Source organism: Coregonus lavaretus (assembly GCF_964263955.1).
Source record: "Coregonus lavaretus genome assembly, chromosome: 10".
NCBI classification, from domain to species: Eukaryota; Metazoa; Chordata; class Actinopteri; order Salmoniformes; family Salmonidae; genus Coregonus; species Coregonus lavaretus.
Genome location: NC_139997.1, coordinates 38,673,212 through 38,693,207, shown reverse-complemented (window position 1 = coordinate 38,693,207; position 19,996 = coordinate 38,673,212). Strand labels below are relative to the sequence as shown.

The 19,996-nt window shown below is 41.4% G+C and overlaps 1 protein-coding gene across 1 annotated transcript in view; it reads left to right on the top strand.

Annotated features, from left to right (window-relative positions):
• Positions 1-7,545: 7,545 nt before the first annotated feature.
• Positions 7,546-19,996, top strand: part of LOC311136328 (transcriptional regulator ATRX-like) — a 44,309-nt gene continuing 31,858 nt past the window's right edge. The window contains 14 exon segments of the mRNA XM_084170445.1: positions 7,546-7,732; positions 8,275-8,384; positions 8,485-8,540; positions 8,647-8,699; positions 8,826-8,953; positions 9,076-9,192; positions 9,277-9,386; positions 9,539-9,606; positions 9,725-11,559; positions 11,709-11,778; positions 16,732-16,883; positions 17,331-17,495; positions 17,614-17,734; positions 19,439-19,544. Coding sequence (XP_084026571.1) covers positions 7,713-7,732; positions 8,275-8,384; positions 8,485-8,540; positions 8,647-8,699; positions 8,826-8,953; positions 9,076-9,192; positions 9,277-9,386; positions 9,539-9,606; positions 9,725-11,559; positions 11,709-11,778; positions 16,732-16,883; positions 17,331-17,495; positions 17,614-17,734; positions 19,439-19,544 — 3,111 coding nt within the window. The 5' untranslated portion in view covers positions 7,546-7,712.

Genomic DNA, 19,996 nt, shown 5'->3' with positions numbered 1-19,996 from the left:
GACACACTGGGAATGTGATGAAAGAAATAAAACCTGAAATAAATCATTCTCTCTACTATTATTCTGACATTTCACATTCTTAAAATAAAGTGGTGATCCTAACTGACCTAAGACAGGGAATGTTTACTAGGATTAAATGTCAGGAATTGTGAAAAACTGAGTTTAAATGTATTTGGCTAAGGTGTATGTAAATTCCGACTTCAACTGTATTTGGGGCAAATCCAACACAACACATCACTGAGTAACTGCCTTCTTATTTTCAAGTATTGGGGTGGCTGCATCATGTTATGGGTATGCTTGACATCGGCAAATACTGGGGAGTTTTTCAGGATAAAAATAAATGAGATGGAGCTAAGCACAGTCAAAATCCTAGAGGAAAACCTGTTTCAGGCCAAATCTACACTGGAGTTGCTTACCAAGAAGACAGAGAATGTTCCTGAGTGGCCAAGTTACAGTTTTGACTTAAATCTAATAGAAAATCTATGGCAAGAAAATTGCTGTCTAGCCATGACAGAGCGTTAAGAATAATGAAAAGAATAATGGGCTAATATTGCACAATCCAGGTGTGTAAAGCTCTTAAAAATTTACCCAAGAAGATACACAGCTGTAATCGCTGCCAAAGGTATTTATAACATGTATTGACTCAGGGAGCTGAATAGTTATGCAACGACTATATTTTTGTTATTTAATTTCTGTAAATCTTTTAATTAAAAATAATCATAATTCTTCCACTTTGACATTACAGAGTATTTTTTGTAGATTGTTGATAAAATGTGACGAAATCCACGAGGTATGAATAATTTTACAAGGCACTGTATGTCAGTCTCATTAACCAGTTAAATGTAATCAACAATGTAATCTATGTAATACCCAAAAGTAATTATCATGAGAGGGCCATAAACAATATCTAGTAATGCTGCATACTCCAAGAAGTTTAAAATCTCACTTTTCTGGTAAAAATTGTTATAAATTGCTGAAGTGTAGTCACTTTTGAGGTCACAATCTCACGTACACCTTACAAATATTTTATATGATGTACAGTATTTCTTATTCAACAAAACTGTATGAATAAAGCTTGAAATGACATATGCTTTCTAAATATAGTATAATCAAATTATAAAAGGACAAACTATAAGATTTTATCTTCCTTATAACTGTAAAATACATTTGTATGTTTAGTGTTAGAGAAAATGTGCAGGTCTCTCTTGATCAAAACGTCTGCCCCCATTGCTGTGAATGTCTGTCAGAGCTCTAGCTCTAGCTTCCTGAACTAGTTAGGAACTTGCCTTTCATCTCATATTAATCTTGTCCATCTATGAAAAACAGAAGGTGTTTGTTAGTTAAAATCTATGAATTATTTTAGATGACTGGCTTTAAATCGATCTCTACAGTGAGGGAAAAAAGTATTTGATCCCCTGCTGATTTTGTACGTTTGCCCACTGACAAAGAAATGATCAGTCTATAATTTTAATGGTAGGCTTATTTGAACAGTGAGAGACAGAATAACAACAACAAAATCCAGAAAAACGCATGTCAAAAATGTTATAAATTGATTTGCATTTTAATGAGGAAAATAAGTATTTGACCCCCTCTCAATCAGAAAGATTTCTGGCTCCCAGGTGTCTTTTATACAGGTAACGAGCTGAGATTAGGAGCACATTCTTAAAGGGAGTGCTCCTAATCTCAGCTTGTTACCTGTATAAAAGACACCTGTCCACAGAAGCAATCAATCAATCAGATTCCAAACTCTCCACCATGGCCAAGACCAAAGAGCTCTCCAAGGATGTCAGGGACAAGATTGTAGACCTACACAAGGCTGGAATGGGCTACAAGACCATCGCCAAGCAGCTTGGTGAGAAGGTGACAACAGTTTGTTAAAATCAATAAACAAAAAATACAACAATAAACTGCCATTATTTAATTAAGCTGAAGAAAGGACCTTAATGTAGTTTTTGTTAACATCTTGAGATGGGAAAATGTGTTTTTAATGAAGTAGAACATGTGCTCTTTATGACAGAATGTTAAAATTTGGTGAAATCAAAAGTTATTTTTACACACCATAACAATTTTTATTATATCACTGGCAAAGTTTTCGCTTGGTGACCAAAATAATGATCTCCATTGATCAATACGTAAAGAGTTAGGAACCACTTTGGCCACTCTGTAGACTAGATGTCGTAGCCATGCATATCTGGAATATTGTCAGGCATTACATGCATTTCAGCAAAGATGCAAATGTATCTACATGTTGTAGTGATAATTCTACACAGGGACACTCAAAGTCAAAATTAATCATCCTTTATTATCAGCGCAGTTCCAACCAACTCAATGCACCAAGTACACATATAAAATCAGGCGCTCCCAATGGGGCAGTCCTGTTAGTTCTCTTATATACTTGTCATACCCTGATCTGTTTCACCTGTCTTTGTGATTGTCTCCTCCCCCCTCCAGGTGTCGCCCATCTTCCCCATTATCCCCAGTGTATTTATATCTGTGTTCTCTGTTTGTCTGATGCGTTTTCTTTTGTCAAGCCTACCATTCTGCCTGTGCTGAGCCTGTCTGCCGCTCTGTACTTTGTCACACCACCCTGGATTATTGACCTCTGACTGCACTGACCCTGAGACTGCCTGCCGTTCTGTACTTTTTGGACTCTGATCTGGATTACTGACCTCTGCCTGCCCTTGGCCTGTCGTTTGCCTGCCCCCTGTTTTTGTAATAAACTTTTGTTACTTCAACACTGTCTGCATCTGGGTCTTCTCTTGAAATGTGATATACTGCTTACACAGAAAGTAATATTTGCATGATTTAGCTTATTCATAATTCATTATTAACGTTTGCTTCTTTCATGTGACTGACCAATACTGGTTCATGCATGTGACAGACCAATACCTCACAAGGCTTCTTCTCTCCAAGCTGAAACCTTGAAACTGAGATCTTTCTTTCTTAACACAAGGGTCTCGGCGTACTGCCAAATTGCAGATACTGATCATGAGGATTCCTCCCAGGCATGTTCAATCAGTCACTTGCATGAACACAGAAATTGGTTATTAGAAAAACACAAACATTTCCATCACAATGTATTTAAAATACATTTGATATATATATATATACATATATATATATATATATATATATATATACAGTGAGGGAAAAAAGTATTTGATCCCCTGCTGATTTTGTAAGTTTGCCCACTGACAAAGACATGATCAGTCTATAATTGTAATGGTAGGTTTATTTGAACAGTAAGAGACAGAATAACAACAAAAAAATCCAGAAAAACACATGTCAAAAATGTTATAAATTGATATGCATTTTAATGAGGGAAATAAGTATTTGACCCCTCTAAAATCAGAAAGATTTCTGGCTCCCAGGTGTCTTTTATACAGGTAACGAGCTGAGATTAGGAGCACACATAAAGGGAGTGCTCCTAATCTCAGTTTGTTACCTGTATAAAAGACACCTGTCCACAGAAGCAATCAATCAATCAGATTCCAAACTCTCCACCATGGACAAGACCAAAGAGCTCTCCAAGGACGTCAGGGACAAGATTGTAGACCTACACAAGGCTAGAATGAACTACAAGACCATCGCCAAGCAGCTTGGTGAGAAGGTGACAACAGTTGGTGCGATTATTCGCAAATGAAAGAAACACAAAATAACTGTCAATCTCCCTCGGCCTGGGGCTCCATGCAAGATCTCACCTCGTGGAGTTGCAATGATCATGAGAACGGTTAGGAATCAGCCCAGAACTACACGGGAGGATCTTGTCAATGATCTCAAGGCAGCTGGGACCATAGTCACCAAGAAAACAATTGGTAACACACTACGCCGTGAAGGACTGAAATCCTGCAGTGCCCGCAAGGTCCCCCTGCTCAAGAAAGCACATATACAGGGCCGTCTGAAGTTTGCCAATTAACATCTGAATGATTCAGAGGAGAACTGGGTGAAAGTGTTGTGGTCAGATGAGACCAAAATCGAGCTCTTTGGCATCAACTCAACTCGCCGTGTTTGGAGGAGGAGGAATGCTGCCTATGACCCCAAGAACACCATCCCCACCGTCAAACATGGAGGTGGAAACATTATGCTTTGGGGGTGTTTTTCTGATAAGGGGACAGGACAACTTCACCGCATCAAAGGGACGATGGACGGGGCCGCCATGTACCGTCAAATCTTGGGTGAGAACCTCCTTCCTTCAGCCAGGGCATTGAAAATGGGTCGTGGAAGGGTATTCCAGCATGACAATGACCCAAAACACATGGCCAAGGTAACAAAGGAGTGGCTCAAGAAGAAGCACATTAATGTCATGGAGTGGCCTAGCCAGTCTCCAGACCTTAATCCCATAGAAAATCTGTGGAGGGAGCTGAAGGTTCGAGTTGCCAAACGTCAGCCTCGAAACCTTAATGACTTGGAGAAGATCTGCAAAGAGGAGTGGAACAAAATCCCTCCTGAGATGTGTGCAAACCTGGTGGCCAACTTCAAGAAACGTCTGACCTCTGTGATTGCCAACAAGGGTTTTTGCCACCAAGTACTAAGTCATGTTTTGCAGAGGGGTCAAATACTTATTTCCCTCATTAAAATGCATATCAATTTATAACATTTTTGACATGCGTTTTTCTGGATTTTTTTGTTGTTATTCTGTCTCTCACTGTTCAAATAAACCTACCATTAAAGTTATAGACTGATCATGTCTTTGTCAGTGGGCAAACGTACAAAATCAGCAGGGGATCAAATACTTTTTTCCCTCACTGTATATATATAGAAATGTATTTTTTTCCTGTACGAGTTAACATTTTAAGATTAAGTTTAGGGAGGTCCCAAGGATACCTGGATAGCATTAACCATTACACTACTTTCTCCATTCAGGATTCAGATTCAGATTGTTTAATAGCCACATGTACAGGGTTGCAGGTGTGATTGCAGGGTACAGTGAAAATCTTAGGCTTCGAGCTCCAACATGCAACACTAGTGAAATAATATAAATAGCACTATATACATAACTGTGGCAGTGATGAATAAATAAATGACCATTGGGGTGGAAGCAGAGTAAAGACTGTTGAGGGGGTGGAATGCCCATAGGGAAGAAGCAGCATGACCATGTCTGTACACTCCTTTCCAATGGCCTCGGGTGCAATCCTACATATCACAGGGGTGCAAGCCTACATCTCACACCAGTGTAACGAACAACGACTGTGCATTGCCTCTTTTGAATCTCGAACTTCGGTCTCCCAGCCTGTAGGCAGACTTGCGAACCACTGCTCCAATAGCGGTTAACCTGCTTAGCCGAGATCGTAACGACGACCCAAGGGTTGTTACAATACCAATGTGGCTCCGAGGCTTTGTGTGATCATCTGCGCAACGTTAGTTGCCTACAATAAAATGACTACCTGGAAAGCGACAAACGTAACATTTTAACTCAAAGAGTGAGAGTCTGGAGATGGCGGAAGCGGATGTGGAGTGGAACATGAATCGGATGGCGGTAGAAAAAACTGATGAGTGGACTTTTGTCCAAAATGATGGGAAAATGAGTAAAATTGCTGTGGAAAGTATGTCTAGTTCTGATCATATCCCATCGTATCTGGTAGGAGTGCGGTTTTTGGAAAAACAATGTATGCCAGACTTGGTGAATCGGTTTGAAGCATCTAAAATGGTGGTGAAAGCTTTGGGTAAAGTGAAATCGGTGAAGTTTACGAGAAGTGGGCTTGTTTTCATTTCGTGTGTTTCTGATGATCATAAAAGGCGTGTTTTGGGTCTCACTCGAATTGATTAATTAATTGTGTCTTGCTTTGATCTATGGAGAAGGGCACCTGTCAAAGGAGTAATTTCTGGAATCTCGGAAGAGGTTGGCATTGCTCTATTGAAGAATGTTCCTTGAGTGGTCGATGCACGAAATATGAATCGTGTGGTAAATGGAATGAAGGTGAAGAGTTTGTCTGTTCTTGTGTTTTTTTTATGTGGCGTGTCTCCCTACCCGAGTGCAGCTGAGATATGTGTACTACAGAGGAGGCTGGTGGGAGGAGCTATAGGAGGACGGGCTCATTGTAATGGCTGGAATTAAATAAATGGAACGGAGTCAAGCATGTGGTTCCATATGTTTGATACCGTTCCATTAATTCCATTCCAGCCTTTACAATGAGCCAGTCTTCATATAGCTCCTCTCACCAGCCTCCTCGGGTGTACTATCCTGTGAGAGCCTTTATATCCATACCTTTGCAATGTAACCGCTGTAAAATGTTTGGACATGTAGCAAGTGTCTGCAGATGGGAGAAGCCAATATGTGGGATATGTGGAAAGATCACTATGATTGTGGTCCTCTGTAGCTCAGCTGGTAGAGCACGGCGCTTGTAACGCCAAGGTAGTGGGTTCGATCCCCGGGACCACCCATACGCAAAAAAATGAATGCACGCATGACTGTAAGTCGCTTTGGATAAAAGCGTCTGCTAAATGGCATATTATATTATTATTATGGAAACTGTTTAGCAGACGAGAATGGACAAGGAGCAAAGATTTGTAACTGTTACGGAAAACATGAAGTGAAATCCTTAGAATATCCAACAAGGGTGAAAGATATTACGTTTTCCAAAGTAAGGGCAGTTCAGAGATTTTCTTATGCAGAGGCTGTTAAAAAGATTGAAAGAACAAATGGCTCTGAAGGTCCCATGGTGGATAGGCCTACGCCGCAGACTGCAGTTTGCCCATCACCAGCAGGACGCAGAAATTCTTCATTTGAGGAAGGTTGATGTTGTGACTTTTATAGCAATGGTGGTAATCAAATCACATTTTATTTGTCACATACACGTGTTTAGCAGATGTTATTGCGGGTGTAGCGAAATGCTTGTGCTTCTAGCTCCGACTGTGCAGTAATATCTAACAAGTAATATCTAACAATTTCACAACATATACCCAATACACACAAATCTAAGTAAGGAATGGAATTAAGAATATATACATTTATGGACGAGCAATGACAGAGCGGCATGGACTAAGATACAGTAGAATATTATAGAATACAGTATATACATATGAGATGAGTAATGCAATATATGTAAACGTTATTAAACGGCACAGCTCAAGTTGAAAATAAGTCAAGAAAGATTGACATCATTGTTTCTGCAGCTGAGGGGTTCCTTATTCAAATATTTCACATCTGAGGAGTTACATTAAGTACTTTCTCAAGTGACCCCACCGTCCCAGGCCCCAGAGCCTGAGTAGGGAGTTATGGAGTTTTTTGAATGACTGAAGAAGGAGTGGGACGATTTTTGTAAAGTTTTTTTTATTAGTATTGTGTGTGGATGAATGACTTTTTTCCGTTCTCCGTATTTTTTTCCACCCCCACCAGTTGGTGGCGGCAATACAACATTAGTTGTGGTACGCTATCAAATTTGAGAGAAGAAGAAGATATAGTCTTTATACCTCAGTTGATATCACTGAGCTAGATACAGTACGCCAAAAGATTTGTTAAACAAGCTCATTGTTCTATCTGTGGTAGGCCTACAGACTGGAACGCGCCCATTTTCAAGTCTGCGCAGTCGCAATGACCAAGGCATCAGAGAAACAGCGCCATTTTTGCTTAGCTAGCGCCTCTGTTGGTGTCCGGCATTGTGTTGGTAATCTGAGCAGAAATTACTTGCAATAATGAGGGGAATTGTGGAATTTTGGGGGGAATAAGCCCATTGAGTGCGCCGTTTGCATAAGGTGCATTTGACCAGCTCAAGATGTCCGCAGAGATGCTCAGGTAACGTTAATATAGCGAAAGTCTCCAGCTGCCTGAGCAAGCTAATCGGGCAAGCAATAGCTAGCTAGCTAACTAGTTAGTTTATTTGCTGCAGATAGTCCTAAAGTAGCTAGTTAGTCCGTTCTCGCATTCAAGCTGCTAGTCCTACTTGTACTATTTACATTATATTAGTACGTGCATCAAGATAGCCCCATATCTGTGCCCAAAGTTATGCATTTCGTTTGATATTTAGGTATGATCGCTACTAGCAAACGTTAGCTAGCTAACGTTAGCTAACTAATTTATTTTGTCAATGATCTGGTATGCATTACAGACAGTAAGGTAGAATAGCTAGCTAGCCTACTATTGAATCATGATAATAACTGTTACTGAAGGAAATAGACCGATGCGCACAAGGACAGATATGTCCACATCATCATAGCTATGTCATATATCCACACACTTTTTGGTTAGGAATTTGAACAAAGGTGTTTTTTTAGAAAGAAAATCGCATGGTTGAGGACGTATGCTGAATTTCTGTTCATTCTATTCATTCCTTTCAGCGTTCCTCCTGGCACGAGCAAGCTCGATGTGTTGGTGACCAAACTGCATGAGTTCTTGGCTCATGCTCCAGAGGAAGATGAGGACACACTGGTGACAGAAAGTCCTGATGGTGATAACTGTAATAAGTGAAACTTTAACTCAGTAGGCATGGTGGTGTTCGAAGTAATATTTGTAGGTACTCAGAATTGTCTGCTGATTTTAATTCACAGGTATAACAAACAAGGACTGTGTGGCGGCACACTCAACAGACCGAACCCCTCTTGAGGTATTAACATGAGAAATATCAGTTTAGGCTGTTATAGACCAAAGAGTATTCAGTGTTGATGCAGATCTAGAAGATCTATTTATAAAAATGTTCTTGTTGAATACAGCCTCAACAGACCTCAACAGAAGCCTTGAAGCAGTCTGGATGTGGTTCCAGGAGGTGGGCTTCCTTCTGATATTTTGAAATATGTGATAGTTTATGTACGTTGTTTATGGCCGGGAAACACATAAAAACATCGTATTTTGGTGTTTGTGCATACTCTAATGGATGTCACTTGTATTACAGAAAACCTTCAGTTGTGATTAAACACAGCGGACTGGATGAATCTGGTGCTTCAAATGAAAGTGAGGATGATGATGACGGCTTGAAAATCAATTCAAATGGTTATCCTGATATAACAAGATTACCGAAAGGTTAGTTTTTCTACTAATGCTTTCAACTATACTGTAAGGAGATATTAATAATGTATCACTGCATTTATAAACTGAAAATTCTTTGGTTTTCATGCATGTGTTTTTACATGTCTTATGCACAGGCACTGTACTGGTGAGGCCTGAGCCGGTGGAAAATGTCAGAGATGACTTCAGAGGTCCCGAATTCCGTTGCGGAAAATCTGGCAATCTGAAGAGAGCTTTTTCCAGGAGACGTGGAGGTGAGCTTTCATTAATAAATGTGAAAAAACATATATTTTACCTTAAAATAGTCTGCTGCAGAATGACGATTGATGTCTTTGTAGGCGGTGAACACTTGGAGATTGTTAGCTGTACAGCCTGTGGCCAGCAAGTTAACCACTTCCAGAGGGACTCCTTTTATCAGCATCCAGTACTCAAAGTACTTATTTGCAAGGTGAGAGGATCCTGGGTCTGTCAAAGAAGTGGTCATTTAAATAAATGGTCTTAACGTCACATTGGTTAAAATGGGCATTCTCCAACAATATGTTGTTGAGCTCACCTACATTTTTAGGGGCTCAATTCCTAATTGTCTTATTATTTTCTCAGTCTTGTTTCAAGTATTACTCAAGTGATGACATCAGCAAGGATTGTGATGGCATGGATGAACAGTGCAGGTACGATGGGGTGGTTCTCTTATACAACAAGATGCTGCAAGCAAATCCCGAAACGTTAACAAACATAAAAGTTGTTACGTTAATCATCACTTCAATCTATTGTATTTGCTTTTTACAGATGGTGTGCAGAGGGGGGAAACCTGATCTGCTGCGACTTTTGCCCCAACGCCTTCTGTAAGAAATGCATTTTGCGGAACTTGGGGCGAAAGGAGCTGTCTGGCATCCTGGATGAGGAGAGTAAGTGGTATTGCTACGTGTGCAGCCCAGAGCCTCTACTGGACCTGGTCGTTGCCTGTGACAACGTCCTTGACAACTTGGGGCATTTGTGGCCAGACCACCGCAAGAGGGGCAGAGGCGAGGGCAAATCTGGACATTATGACTCTCATCCAAGGCATTCTCAAAACAATTCCGTGGGTCATTGGAACCATAGTGGCATGGATGGTCACGTTGTGTTCAACTACAACACCCTTCAAATTCCAGAGGAGATGGCCAAAAAGGCTAAAAACCTGGTGGACTCTACAAACACCGTAAACACAACTTTTGTGAAGTTCATTCAAGGTGGCATGCAGCAGAAACAGACAACTGAGGTAAAGCTCCAATACCTTAAGACTTTCCAGTCAGTACTGAAGGGTCTGAAGAAGTCTCAGACAGCTCTGGAGGAAGCCCTTTTGGAGGAGTTCAGAGAGATGGGTTTGCCAAATGGTGGGGAAAACCCAACGTTTGATGATACTGATGTACCTCAACAAGAACAAGAGAGTTGTGTGGAAATTGACATTTCTGAAAAAAATGGCCTACATTACTTAAAGAAAATTGCAGCTGAACATTTGGAAGAGAATGATTCAGACTCAAATGGCTTTACGGACGATGGAAGGCCTTCGTCCTCAATTGAAATGAAAGGTGTCCTTGGCACAGAGATAATGCCCCGACGAGGTAGAGGCAGGCCGCGGAAAAACTCAAAGCCCGGAGAAGATGCTTGCAACGTGACAAAACAACTGGTGGTGCAAATTTCACCTGCCCCTGTTGAAATAGAGCCGCTCTCTGGCCCCCCGGAGTTGGAGGTGGAAGTGGAGTTGGAGGCGGAAGAGGAAGAGAGAAAAGAAAAAGTGGAGGAAATAGAGGGAGACTGTGAATCTATTGAACTTGTAACAGAGGGGGAGTATGAATCTGCTGAGGGAAGCGAATCTCTGGAACTGGAAGAGGAACCAGATAATAGACGCTCACCTCGGGTAAAGACCACGCCCTTACGCAGGCCAGGTGATGGCAAGACCCAGCCTACCCCCTCAGGTGCGGACAGTGAGAGTGACTCAGACCCTGACACCAGCCCCAGTGCTGAAGTGCCTCAAGGAGCTGACGAGGGAGGGCTTGGGAGAGGAATTGATGACTCTGACTCCGATGAAGTCCCCGCTGTCCTCCAGCGGGCAGCCATGACGCGCAGTTCAGACGAAGCCGAGAGTGACGATGGAGACCATCGGAGCGTGACCAAGAAATGCCTCTTCGGCCTGAAGAAGAACACGCCCCTCTCTCCAGAAAGAGTTGTCCGCAAACGCAAGGTGCCAGACTGCTCCTCTGACTCCGACTCCTCCAGTGACGATCCGGACCTGCAGAAGGAGATCAAGACTATGAGCAGCAGGCCCAGGGGGAGGCCTCGGAAGGTTAAGAGAGAGGATGAACCTACCCAAAGCAAGGAGAGTCCGCAACATAGGCCCAGGGGCAGACCTCGGAAGGTCAAGAAAGAGGATGAATCTACATCCAGCAAGGAGGGTAATACCCAGGTAGCCAAGCCTAAAAGCACACCTCAATCCGAGCAGAGAACGAAGCAGACGCCATCCTCTTCCAGTCAAGAAGAGGGGGACCAGGACTCTGAGTCAAGCGATTACAGTTGTGACCAGAAGATCAAGCCTATCACTGAGGAGGTTGCCTTACTGGGGGCAGCAGCTTTCCACCAGTCGTCCGGTGAGCTGGTCTCACTTTCTCTGCACTTTTGAGGCAATGCACTGCATTCATGAGTTGAAGTTTAACCCTTTTCAGCTAGCAGTGTAGATTTCCTCATTGGCAAATGTTGAACTAACCTTTTCTCTTTTTTGTACTCTCTCACTCTGTAGGCGATGAAGAACAGCCCCAGTCTGGGCCTTCTTGGGCAGCAGCAGAAGATGATGATGATCCAGAAAATAGGTATGGTTCCGAACGAACGGACATAGCGTTTGTAACACACCCTAGGCGCGGGAGAAAGGCCATGCCACGGAACCCTAAGTCGAGTGCTAATAATGGGGACTCCTCCGTTGTCAAGACCCCGTCCCAATCGACCCGGTCTCGTCCAACCCGCAGCTGCAGTAAACCAGCAGCTATCCCATACAATTTCTAGTGTAGAGCACAGAGGTACGTGTCAAGCACAGGGAGAAACCCCTCCTCCTCGTACCTCGCTTAGGCTGTGTTATAAATTATAGGCCACTTATGCCACTGTGTTTTCGTTGATTACCTATTCTTTAATTCATTTTTTGACTTTTAATTTGAAGTTAAATGTGACTTGTCTATTAGCAGAATGTGGCATCAGTTGAGTCCATATCTCTGCGCATACCAAGATGATTAAGAGGGGAAAATGCTGTTTAATGCATCAGTTTGCACAAAAGCATGATACACATATTAAAACAGATGAAACAAATTATTTTATATCTCATAGTTGCTCATTGGTAAACAATACTGTAAGTCAGGGGTGTCAAACTCATTTTGCCCCAGGGCCGCATTCGGTCTTAAACAAGGTCCAGAAGGCCGCACAGAACATTTTTGGTATTTCCTTGCCGGAAAAATGTGCTATTCTTTTCCCTATCCATCGTTATTGGAATTTTCGATGCTCCTTGACTGTCTAGCTTTCATTTCGGTGATTTATTAGCGAGCTGGACACAGTCAAGAAAATGTATGAATGTAGGTTGATTTGTAATTTTTTCAGTTTCGATTAGGTTTTAGTCATTTTAAGGTATATTGAGTTCGTCTCCCCCCATAAATAACACCCGCGGGCCGGATTGCACCCGGCCCGTGGGCCGTATGTTTGATACCCCTGCTGTAAGTTATCCTTATTTCTTCCACATACAGTATTCTTTTAATTTTTTACCAAATAAATAACTGTATGCTGAATATTAAAACTTATTTTAAGCCATGTTAAAGGATTTGATTGCATTATTTGTAAATAATGTGATTATAATTTTTTTGCTCCAAATATGTTAAGGTCCAGTCATTTGAATCTGGATTCGGTTCTTGATCTATGGTCTGATGGTAGTACAAGTTGCGTTTAATTTTGCGCTGCATGAAAACAAGCCAGCAAGGTGATGTTTATGTAGAATTTTTGTTTTTGGCGAAGCATAGCCTAAAATGGTTAAAACTAATAAAAGCTAATACATCACACCAGTATACACAATACACACCTGAAAGTGCCCTTAGACTTCACTTACAGATGTGGATATATCTGTATCATTACACTAGATGGGGTGAATTACCTTCCTATCACTGGGAATTAGTAATCATTGAGTTTGATGTCAATTCTGAAGTGACTGGGATTTAGAACCCAAACCCTGATTATATTATACATGCCCTAATGGTCAACTCATGACCAGGCATTCTTTAGGGTGGCAGTATTGTACATGACTGCACCCTTGTGCAGTGGTGTAAAATAAGTAAGTAAAAATACTTTCAATTACTACTTAAGTCGTTTTCTTGGGTATCTGTACTTTACTATTTATGTTTTTAAAACTTTTACTTTTACTCCACTACATAACTAAAGAAAATATGTACATTTTACTCCCATACATTTTCCCTGACACACAAAAAGTACTCGTTACATTTCGAATGCACAGGCAGGACAGCAATAAAGTTAAATTCATGCACCTATCAATATAACGCGTTGTTATCCCTATTGCCTCTGATCTGGTGGACTCACTAAACACAAATACTGCGTTTGTAAATTATTTCTGGGTGTTGGAGTGTTCCCCTGGCTGTCCGTAAATAAAATGGTTTGCATAATATAAGGAATTAGATGTATAGCTTTTACTCAAGTATGACAATTAAGTACTTTTTCTACCACTGTACATTAAGTAAATTTAAAACCAGATACTTTCAGACTTTTACTCAAGTGACTTTTACTTGAGTCATTTTCTATTATGGTATCTACTTTTACTCTACTATGTCAATTGAGTACTTTTTCCACCCCTGCCCTTGTGGCTGCTGGATGTTGCTAATTTCTCTAAGTCATTGTAAAAAGTTTCTCCTAGTATTTGGTAATTATGTTGGTGTATGGTTACCATATGGAGATTTCTTTCTTGATCTATTGATAAAGTTCATGTGCAATATGCCAGTGGTGAGGTGGCTGTTTTACGTGCTGCTATTCTGACACTTGAGTACTAATACGATGCGTTGACGATCCGATTCTCTCTGAACAGACTGTAAATGCAATCTATTCTGCTTGATTTAATTTTAAAATATATGATTTATCGCTTCTGACCAGGTTGAGGGCTTAGCAGAGAAAGAGGACTTGTGATGCTGAACAGCAGTATACCAAAGACACTGATTATTAGACCTACTGTACTGTATTTTAGAGCCGTTTTGTACCACAGGCACCAAGCTGAATTTCTTGTATGCTTTGATTGTTATACTCGATCCATAATCAGATTTTCAGTATTTTCATGTCTGTTTTGCATGCAATGCCACATTTATTGGCCATTTACCTACATTTTAAATTATTACAAGTTTTAATGCAATTGCATTTCACTTTGGATGAGCTCGATGCCCTAAGCAACAGCTCTGAAAGCTGGTCATGTAGAACGGTTGTAATGCATTTTATTCCACCACAACTTTGTGACCTCTGAGGTCAGCCTTACAACATTGCTGTGAGACGAGTATGTAGTGAAGTGTCTTTCTTTCTTCTTCCATTTTCTCTCTTCCCAGTTTAAACACTTGAGGTAAGGCCCAGGCCCAGGCTGTTGCCGGCCGCTGCTGTTTGTTACTGCCTCATATGGGGCCCTCATCATGTACACGTACTTCTCGCTGAGGCTTCATCAGAGGCTTCGTTCAACTATTACTATCTGCCAAAAGGATTCTTTCTGCAAAACATATTCATGTATAAATGGATACATTTATTTCACAGAATATCGAACTTGGAAAATGCCCTACAAAACCATTTGGACCCTGTTTTTCTTTACCCTTCACAAACTATTTCTTGCGTACCAACTAAAAAAAACAGTGGTTAGAAAACGTATTTTCAAATAGAATTAATCATTTATGTTGTCTTTAGCTCTAAGGTGCTGTAGTGTTAGCCTTGTAGAGGCCTGTTATTTGTAGAGCATGCATTAGACCAAGGATATGTTCTTACTTTTGTAATTGAATGAACTCTGTAAGAGAAACTATTCGTTGTAATAAATTAATACCCTTTATGATGTCTTGTATGTCTTCCTTATTCTATATAGGACTGGATTTGTTCATCTTGTTCTGAGTGATAAGTCTTAGATATTTGTTATGGAGGGGAGGGGTTGATTCAAATGTGCTTACAAGGTCATTAAGTTATCTGACCTTTGACTCCTCAATGTTTTGCGTTTTTAAGACAAAATTAAATGAAGTGAAATAGTCCTTGACAGAGCGTTTTAGCGTTGTCTATTTGCTCACAGCATACACTATATATGCAAAAGTATGTGGACACCCCTTCAAATTAGTGGATTTGGCTATTTTAGCCACACCCGTTGCTGACAGGTGTATAAAATTGAGCACCGCCATGCAATCTCCATAGACAAACATTGGCAGTAGAATGGCCTTACTGAAGAGCTCAGTGACTTTCAATGTGGCACTGTCATAGGTTGCCACCTTTCCAACAAGTCAGTTCGTAACATTTCTGTAAGTGCTGTTATTGTAAACTGGAAATGTCTAGGAGCAACAATGGCTCAGCCGTGAAGTGGTAGGCCACACAAGCTCACAGAACGGGACTGCTGAGTGCTGTAGCACATTGAAATCATCTGTTCTCGGTTGCAACACTCACTACCGAGTTCCAAACTGCCTCTAGAAGCAACGTCAGCACAATAACTGTTCGTCGGGAGCTTCATGAAATGGATGTCCATGGCTGAGCAGCCGCACATAAGCCTAAGATCACCATGTGCTATGCCAAGCGTCGGCTGGAGTGGTGTAAAGCTCACCGCCATTGGACTCTGGAGCAGTGGAAACGCGTTCTCTGGAGTGATGAATCGCGCTTCATCTGGCAGTTCGACGGACGAATCTGAGTTTGGCGGATGCCAGTTGAACGCTACCTGTCCGAATGCATAATGCCAACTGTAAAGTTTGGTGTAGGAATAATGGTCTGGGGCTGTTTTTCATGGTTCTGGCTAGGCACCTTAGTTCCAGTGATGGGAAATCTTAACGCTACAGCATACAATGACATTGTAGATGATTCTGTGCTTGACAATGCCCCCGTGCACAAAGCAAAGTCCATACAGAAATGTTTTTTCGAGATCGGTGTGGAAGAACTTGACTGGCCTGCACAGAGCCCTGACATCAACCCCATCGAACACCTTTGGGATGAATTGGAATGCCGACTGCGAGCTAGGCCTAATTGCCCAACATCAGTGCCCGACCTCACTAATGCTGAATGGAAGCAAGTCCCTGCAATAATGTTCCAACATCTAGTGGAAAGCCTTCCCAGAAGAGTGGAGGCTGTTATAGCAGCGAAGGGGGGACCAACTCTATATTAATGCCCATGATTTTGGAATGAGATGTTTGACAAGCAGGTGTCCACATACTTTTGGTCATGTAGTGTATTTACATCAGTAAAGAAAAACCATTCAACTGCTTAATGCAGTGGCCTTTCCCCACTCATAATCACTTAAACTATATTGTCGGCTGTTTCCAGGTGGGGGACTGCAAAGTGATACTAGAATAGCCAACATGACCTTGTTATTTTCATTAATTCTAGAAGAAATGTATCTCCTGGTAATATTACTCAGTTTAAGGTGAAGTCCTACATCTTGATTGTAAATTCCTATGTAAAGACAAGTTCCTTTAGAGAATAAACCTATTAAGCATGGCTTGATGGATTTGTTGTGATGATCATTAAAATGATCCCCCGGTCCCTTTGCCTCTCTCCCTTGCTTCTGAAAGAATCGCTAAGAAAATGCTCTTGGCCCAAATCAAAGCCAACTACTCATCGGGGGAGGATTTCTCTTCAGACGTGGAGTCATCACATGATGATGAATCTGACAGGGAAGAGAAGGAAAAAGAAGTTCGGAAAGATGAAAGCTCTGATGAGAATGGTTAGTGATCCCTCCTTACCGCCACTACAATTTCACATTTATTTTGAGATGCAGCAATAAGCTCAATTTAGTGTTGCTTTGAATAAGGCCACGTGTTTCTCAGTTGGTAGAGCATGGCGCTTGCAACGGCAGGGTTGTGGGTTCGTTTCCCACGGGGGGCCAGTATGAAAATGTATGCACTCACTAACTGTAAGTCACTCTGGATAAGAGCGTCTGCTAAATGACTAAAATGTAAATGTAATAAGAATGTGTTTTAGTCATTAGGCTGAAATACTTATCTGACATCACCTGTTGCTTAGTAACTGGACATTTTAAAGTAGGCCCATATTGTTGTGATGATCTAACCCATCACCCTGTGTCACTGCGTATTAGTGTACAGGTTGCATAGACATTCACGATAGGAATATGATGTCCTCCTGACAATATACCATGTTGTTTCTGCTGCAGGGGAGACCTCCAGTTTAACCTCTGACTCTGAGTCCAGTAAAACTTGTCACAGACATCGTCTGCTACGCCACAAGCTCAGCCTTGATGATGGAAATCCAAGTGATCAGAAAACCGCTGAAGAAAAAGGGATTGAGCAGATAGTCAGGAAGTCTAGAAGAACCAAAGGTTTGTATGGGATGCGTTCTGTGGCACGACTATGATTGGATACCATCAGTGCCCTAGTGTTGGAGTTGGTCCTGTTACCCAGAGTAAACTCATTCTCTGCTTTCTTCCATCGCCTCAGGTGAGAAATTGGATAGCCAGAGTAGTGATGATGATGATAGCCAATCAGAGCAAGAAGAGTCTGGTATGAGTGAAGAGCTGAGCCAATCAGAGAACGAGGGCAATGAACAGATGCTCAAATGGTAAGAAGACTCCTTATTGGTCAATGCTGTTAACCAGGAAGGAAACCTCATATACAGTGGGGAAAAAAAGTATTTAGTCAGCCACCAATTGTGCAAGTTCTCCCACTTAAAAAGATGAGAGAGGCCTTTAATTTTCATCATAGGTACACGTCAACTATGACAGACAAAATAAGAAAAAAAAATCCAGAAAATCACATTGTAGGATTTTTTATGAATTTATTTGCAAATTATGGTGGAAAATAAGTATTTGGTCAATAACAAAAGTTTCTCAATACTTTGTTATATACCCTTTGTTGGCAATGACACAGGTCAAACGTTTTCTGTAAGTCTTCACAAGGTTTTCACACACTATTTTGGCCCATTCCTCCATGCAGATCTCCTCTAGAGCAGTGATGTTTTGGGGCTGTCGCTGGGCAACACAGACTTTCAACTCCCTCAAAGATTTTCTATGGGGTTGAGATCTGGAGACTGGCTAGGCCACTCCAGGACCTTGAAATGCTTCTTACGAAGCCACTCCTTCGTTGCCCGGGCAGTGTGTTTGGGATCATTGTCATGCTGAAAGACCCAGCCACGTTTCATCTTCAATGCCCTTGCTGATGGAAGGAGGTTTTCACTAAAAATCTCACGATACATGGCCCCATTCATTCTTTCCTTTACACGGATCAGTCGTCCTGGTCCCTTTGCAGAAAAACAGCCCCAAAGCATGATGTTTACACCCCCATGCTTCACAGTAGGTATCGTGTTCTTTGGATGCAACTCAGCATTCTTTGTCCTCCAAACACGACGAGTTGAGTTTTTACCAAAAAGTTCTATTTTGGTTTCATCTGACCATATGACATTCTCCCAATCCTCTTCTGGATCATCCAAATGCACTCTAGCAAACTTCAGACGGGCCTGGACATGTACTGGCTTAAGCAGGGGGACACGTCTGGAACTGCAGGATTTGAGTCCCTGGCGGCGTAGTGTGTTACTGATGGTAGGCTTTGTTACTTTGGTCCCAGCTCTCTGCAGGTCATTCACTAGGTCCCCCTGTGTGGTTCTGGGATTTTTGCTCACCGTTCTTGTGATAATTTTGACCCCACGGGGTGAGATCTTGCGTGGAGCCCCAGATCGAGGGAGATTATCAGTGGACTTGTATGTCTTCCATTTCCTAATAATTGCTCCCACAGTTGATTTCTTCAAACCAAGCTGCTCACCTATTGCAGATTCAGTCTTCCCAGCCTGGTGCAGGTCTACAATTTTGTTTCTGGTGTCCTTTGACAGCTCTTTGGTCTTGGCCATAGTGGAGTTTGGAGTGTGACTGTTTGAGGTTGTGGACAGGTGTCTTTTATACTGATAACAAGTTCAAACAGGTGCTATTAATACAGGTAACGAGTGGAGGACAGAGGAGCCTCTTAAAGAAGAAGTTACAGGTCTGTGAGAGCCAGAAATCTTGCTTGTTTGTAGGTGACCAAATACTTATTTTCCACCATAATTTGCAAATAAATTCATAACAAATCCTACAGTGTGATTTTCTGGATTTTTTTTTCTTAATTTGTCTGTCATAGTTGACGTGTACCTATGATGAAAATTACAGGCCTCTCTCATCTTTTTAAGTGGGAGAACTTGCACAATTGGTGGCTGACTAAATACTTTTTTTCCCCACTGTATATAAATGTGCATTCTTTATCAGTGAAATATTTTTGTGCTCTTTTGTCTCCTTAGCTCTACATCATCTACCTCTAGAGTCGAGAAGGAATCCGTCCTTAGTTATCTACAGAAGAAGCAGCAACCATCATATATTGTGCTGTCTGACTCCAGTGGGGATAAGGTAATCAGTCACTAGTTGTAGCATGCCCAGCTGAATAAATGGTCAACTCTCAAACTGATGGTTCATGAAAGTTTAATGTGGTACCATTTCCATAAACACACTGTAAGAGCTGATGGAGAAACAAACCAGAAATGATTTTGCAATATGAACAATACAGTCCACAAACAATACTTTTACACAACTTTACATTAGCGTGCTTCATACATCAAATGCATCAATATGGATGAGAATTTCTACCCAAATAGTTGATTACGTGCCAACAGCTTGTTAATGTGGCGCAAGATGAACTAATATTAGCCAGCACAAACAGTGGAGCTAGGCTACAGCTAATAACGTCATATTGCTAGCAGACTTCAGAACATCAATTACAACACAAATATCCGTTCAGTACACGTTGAAAATAATTTGAAAGATTTCTGAAACAAGACCAATATTGAAAAACCGTAAATACC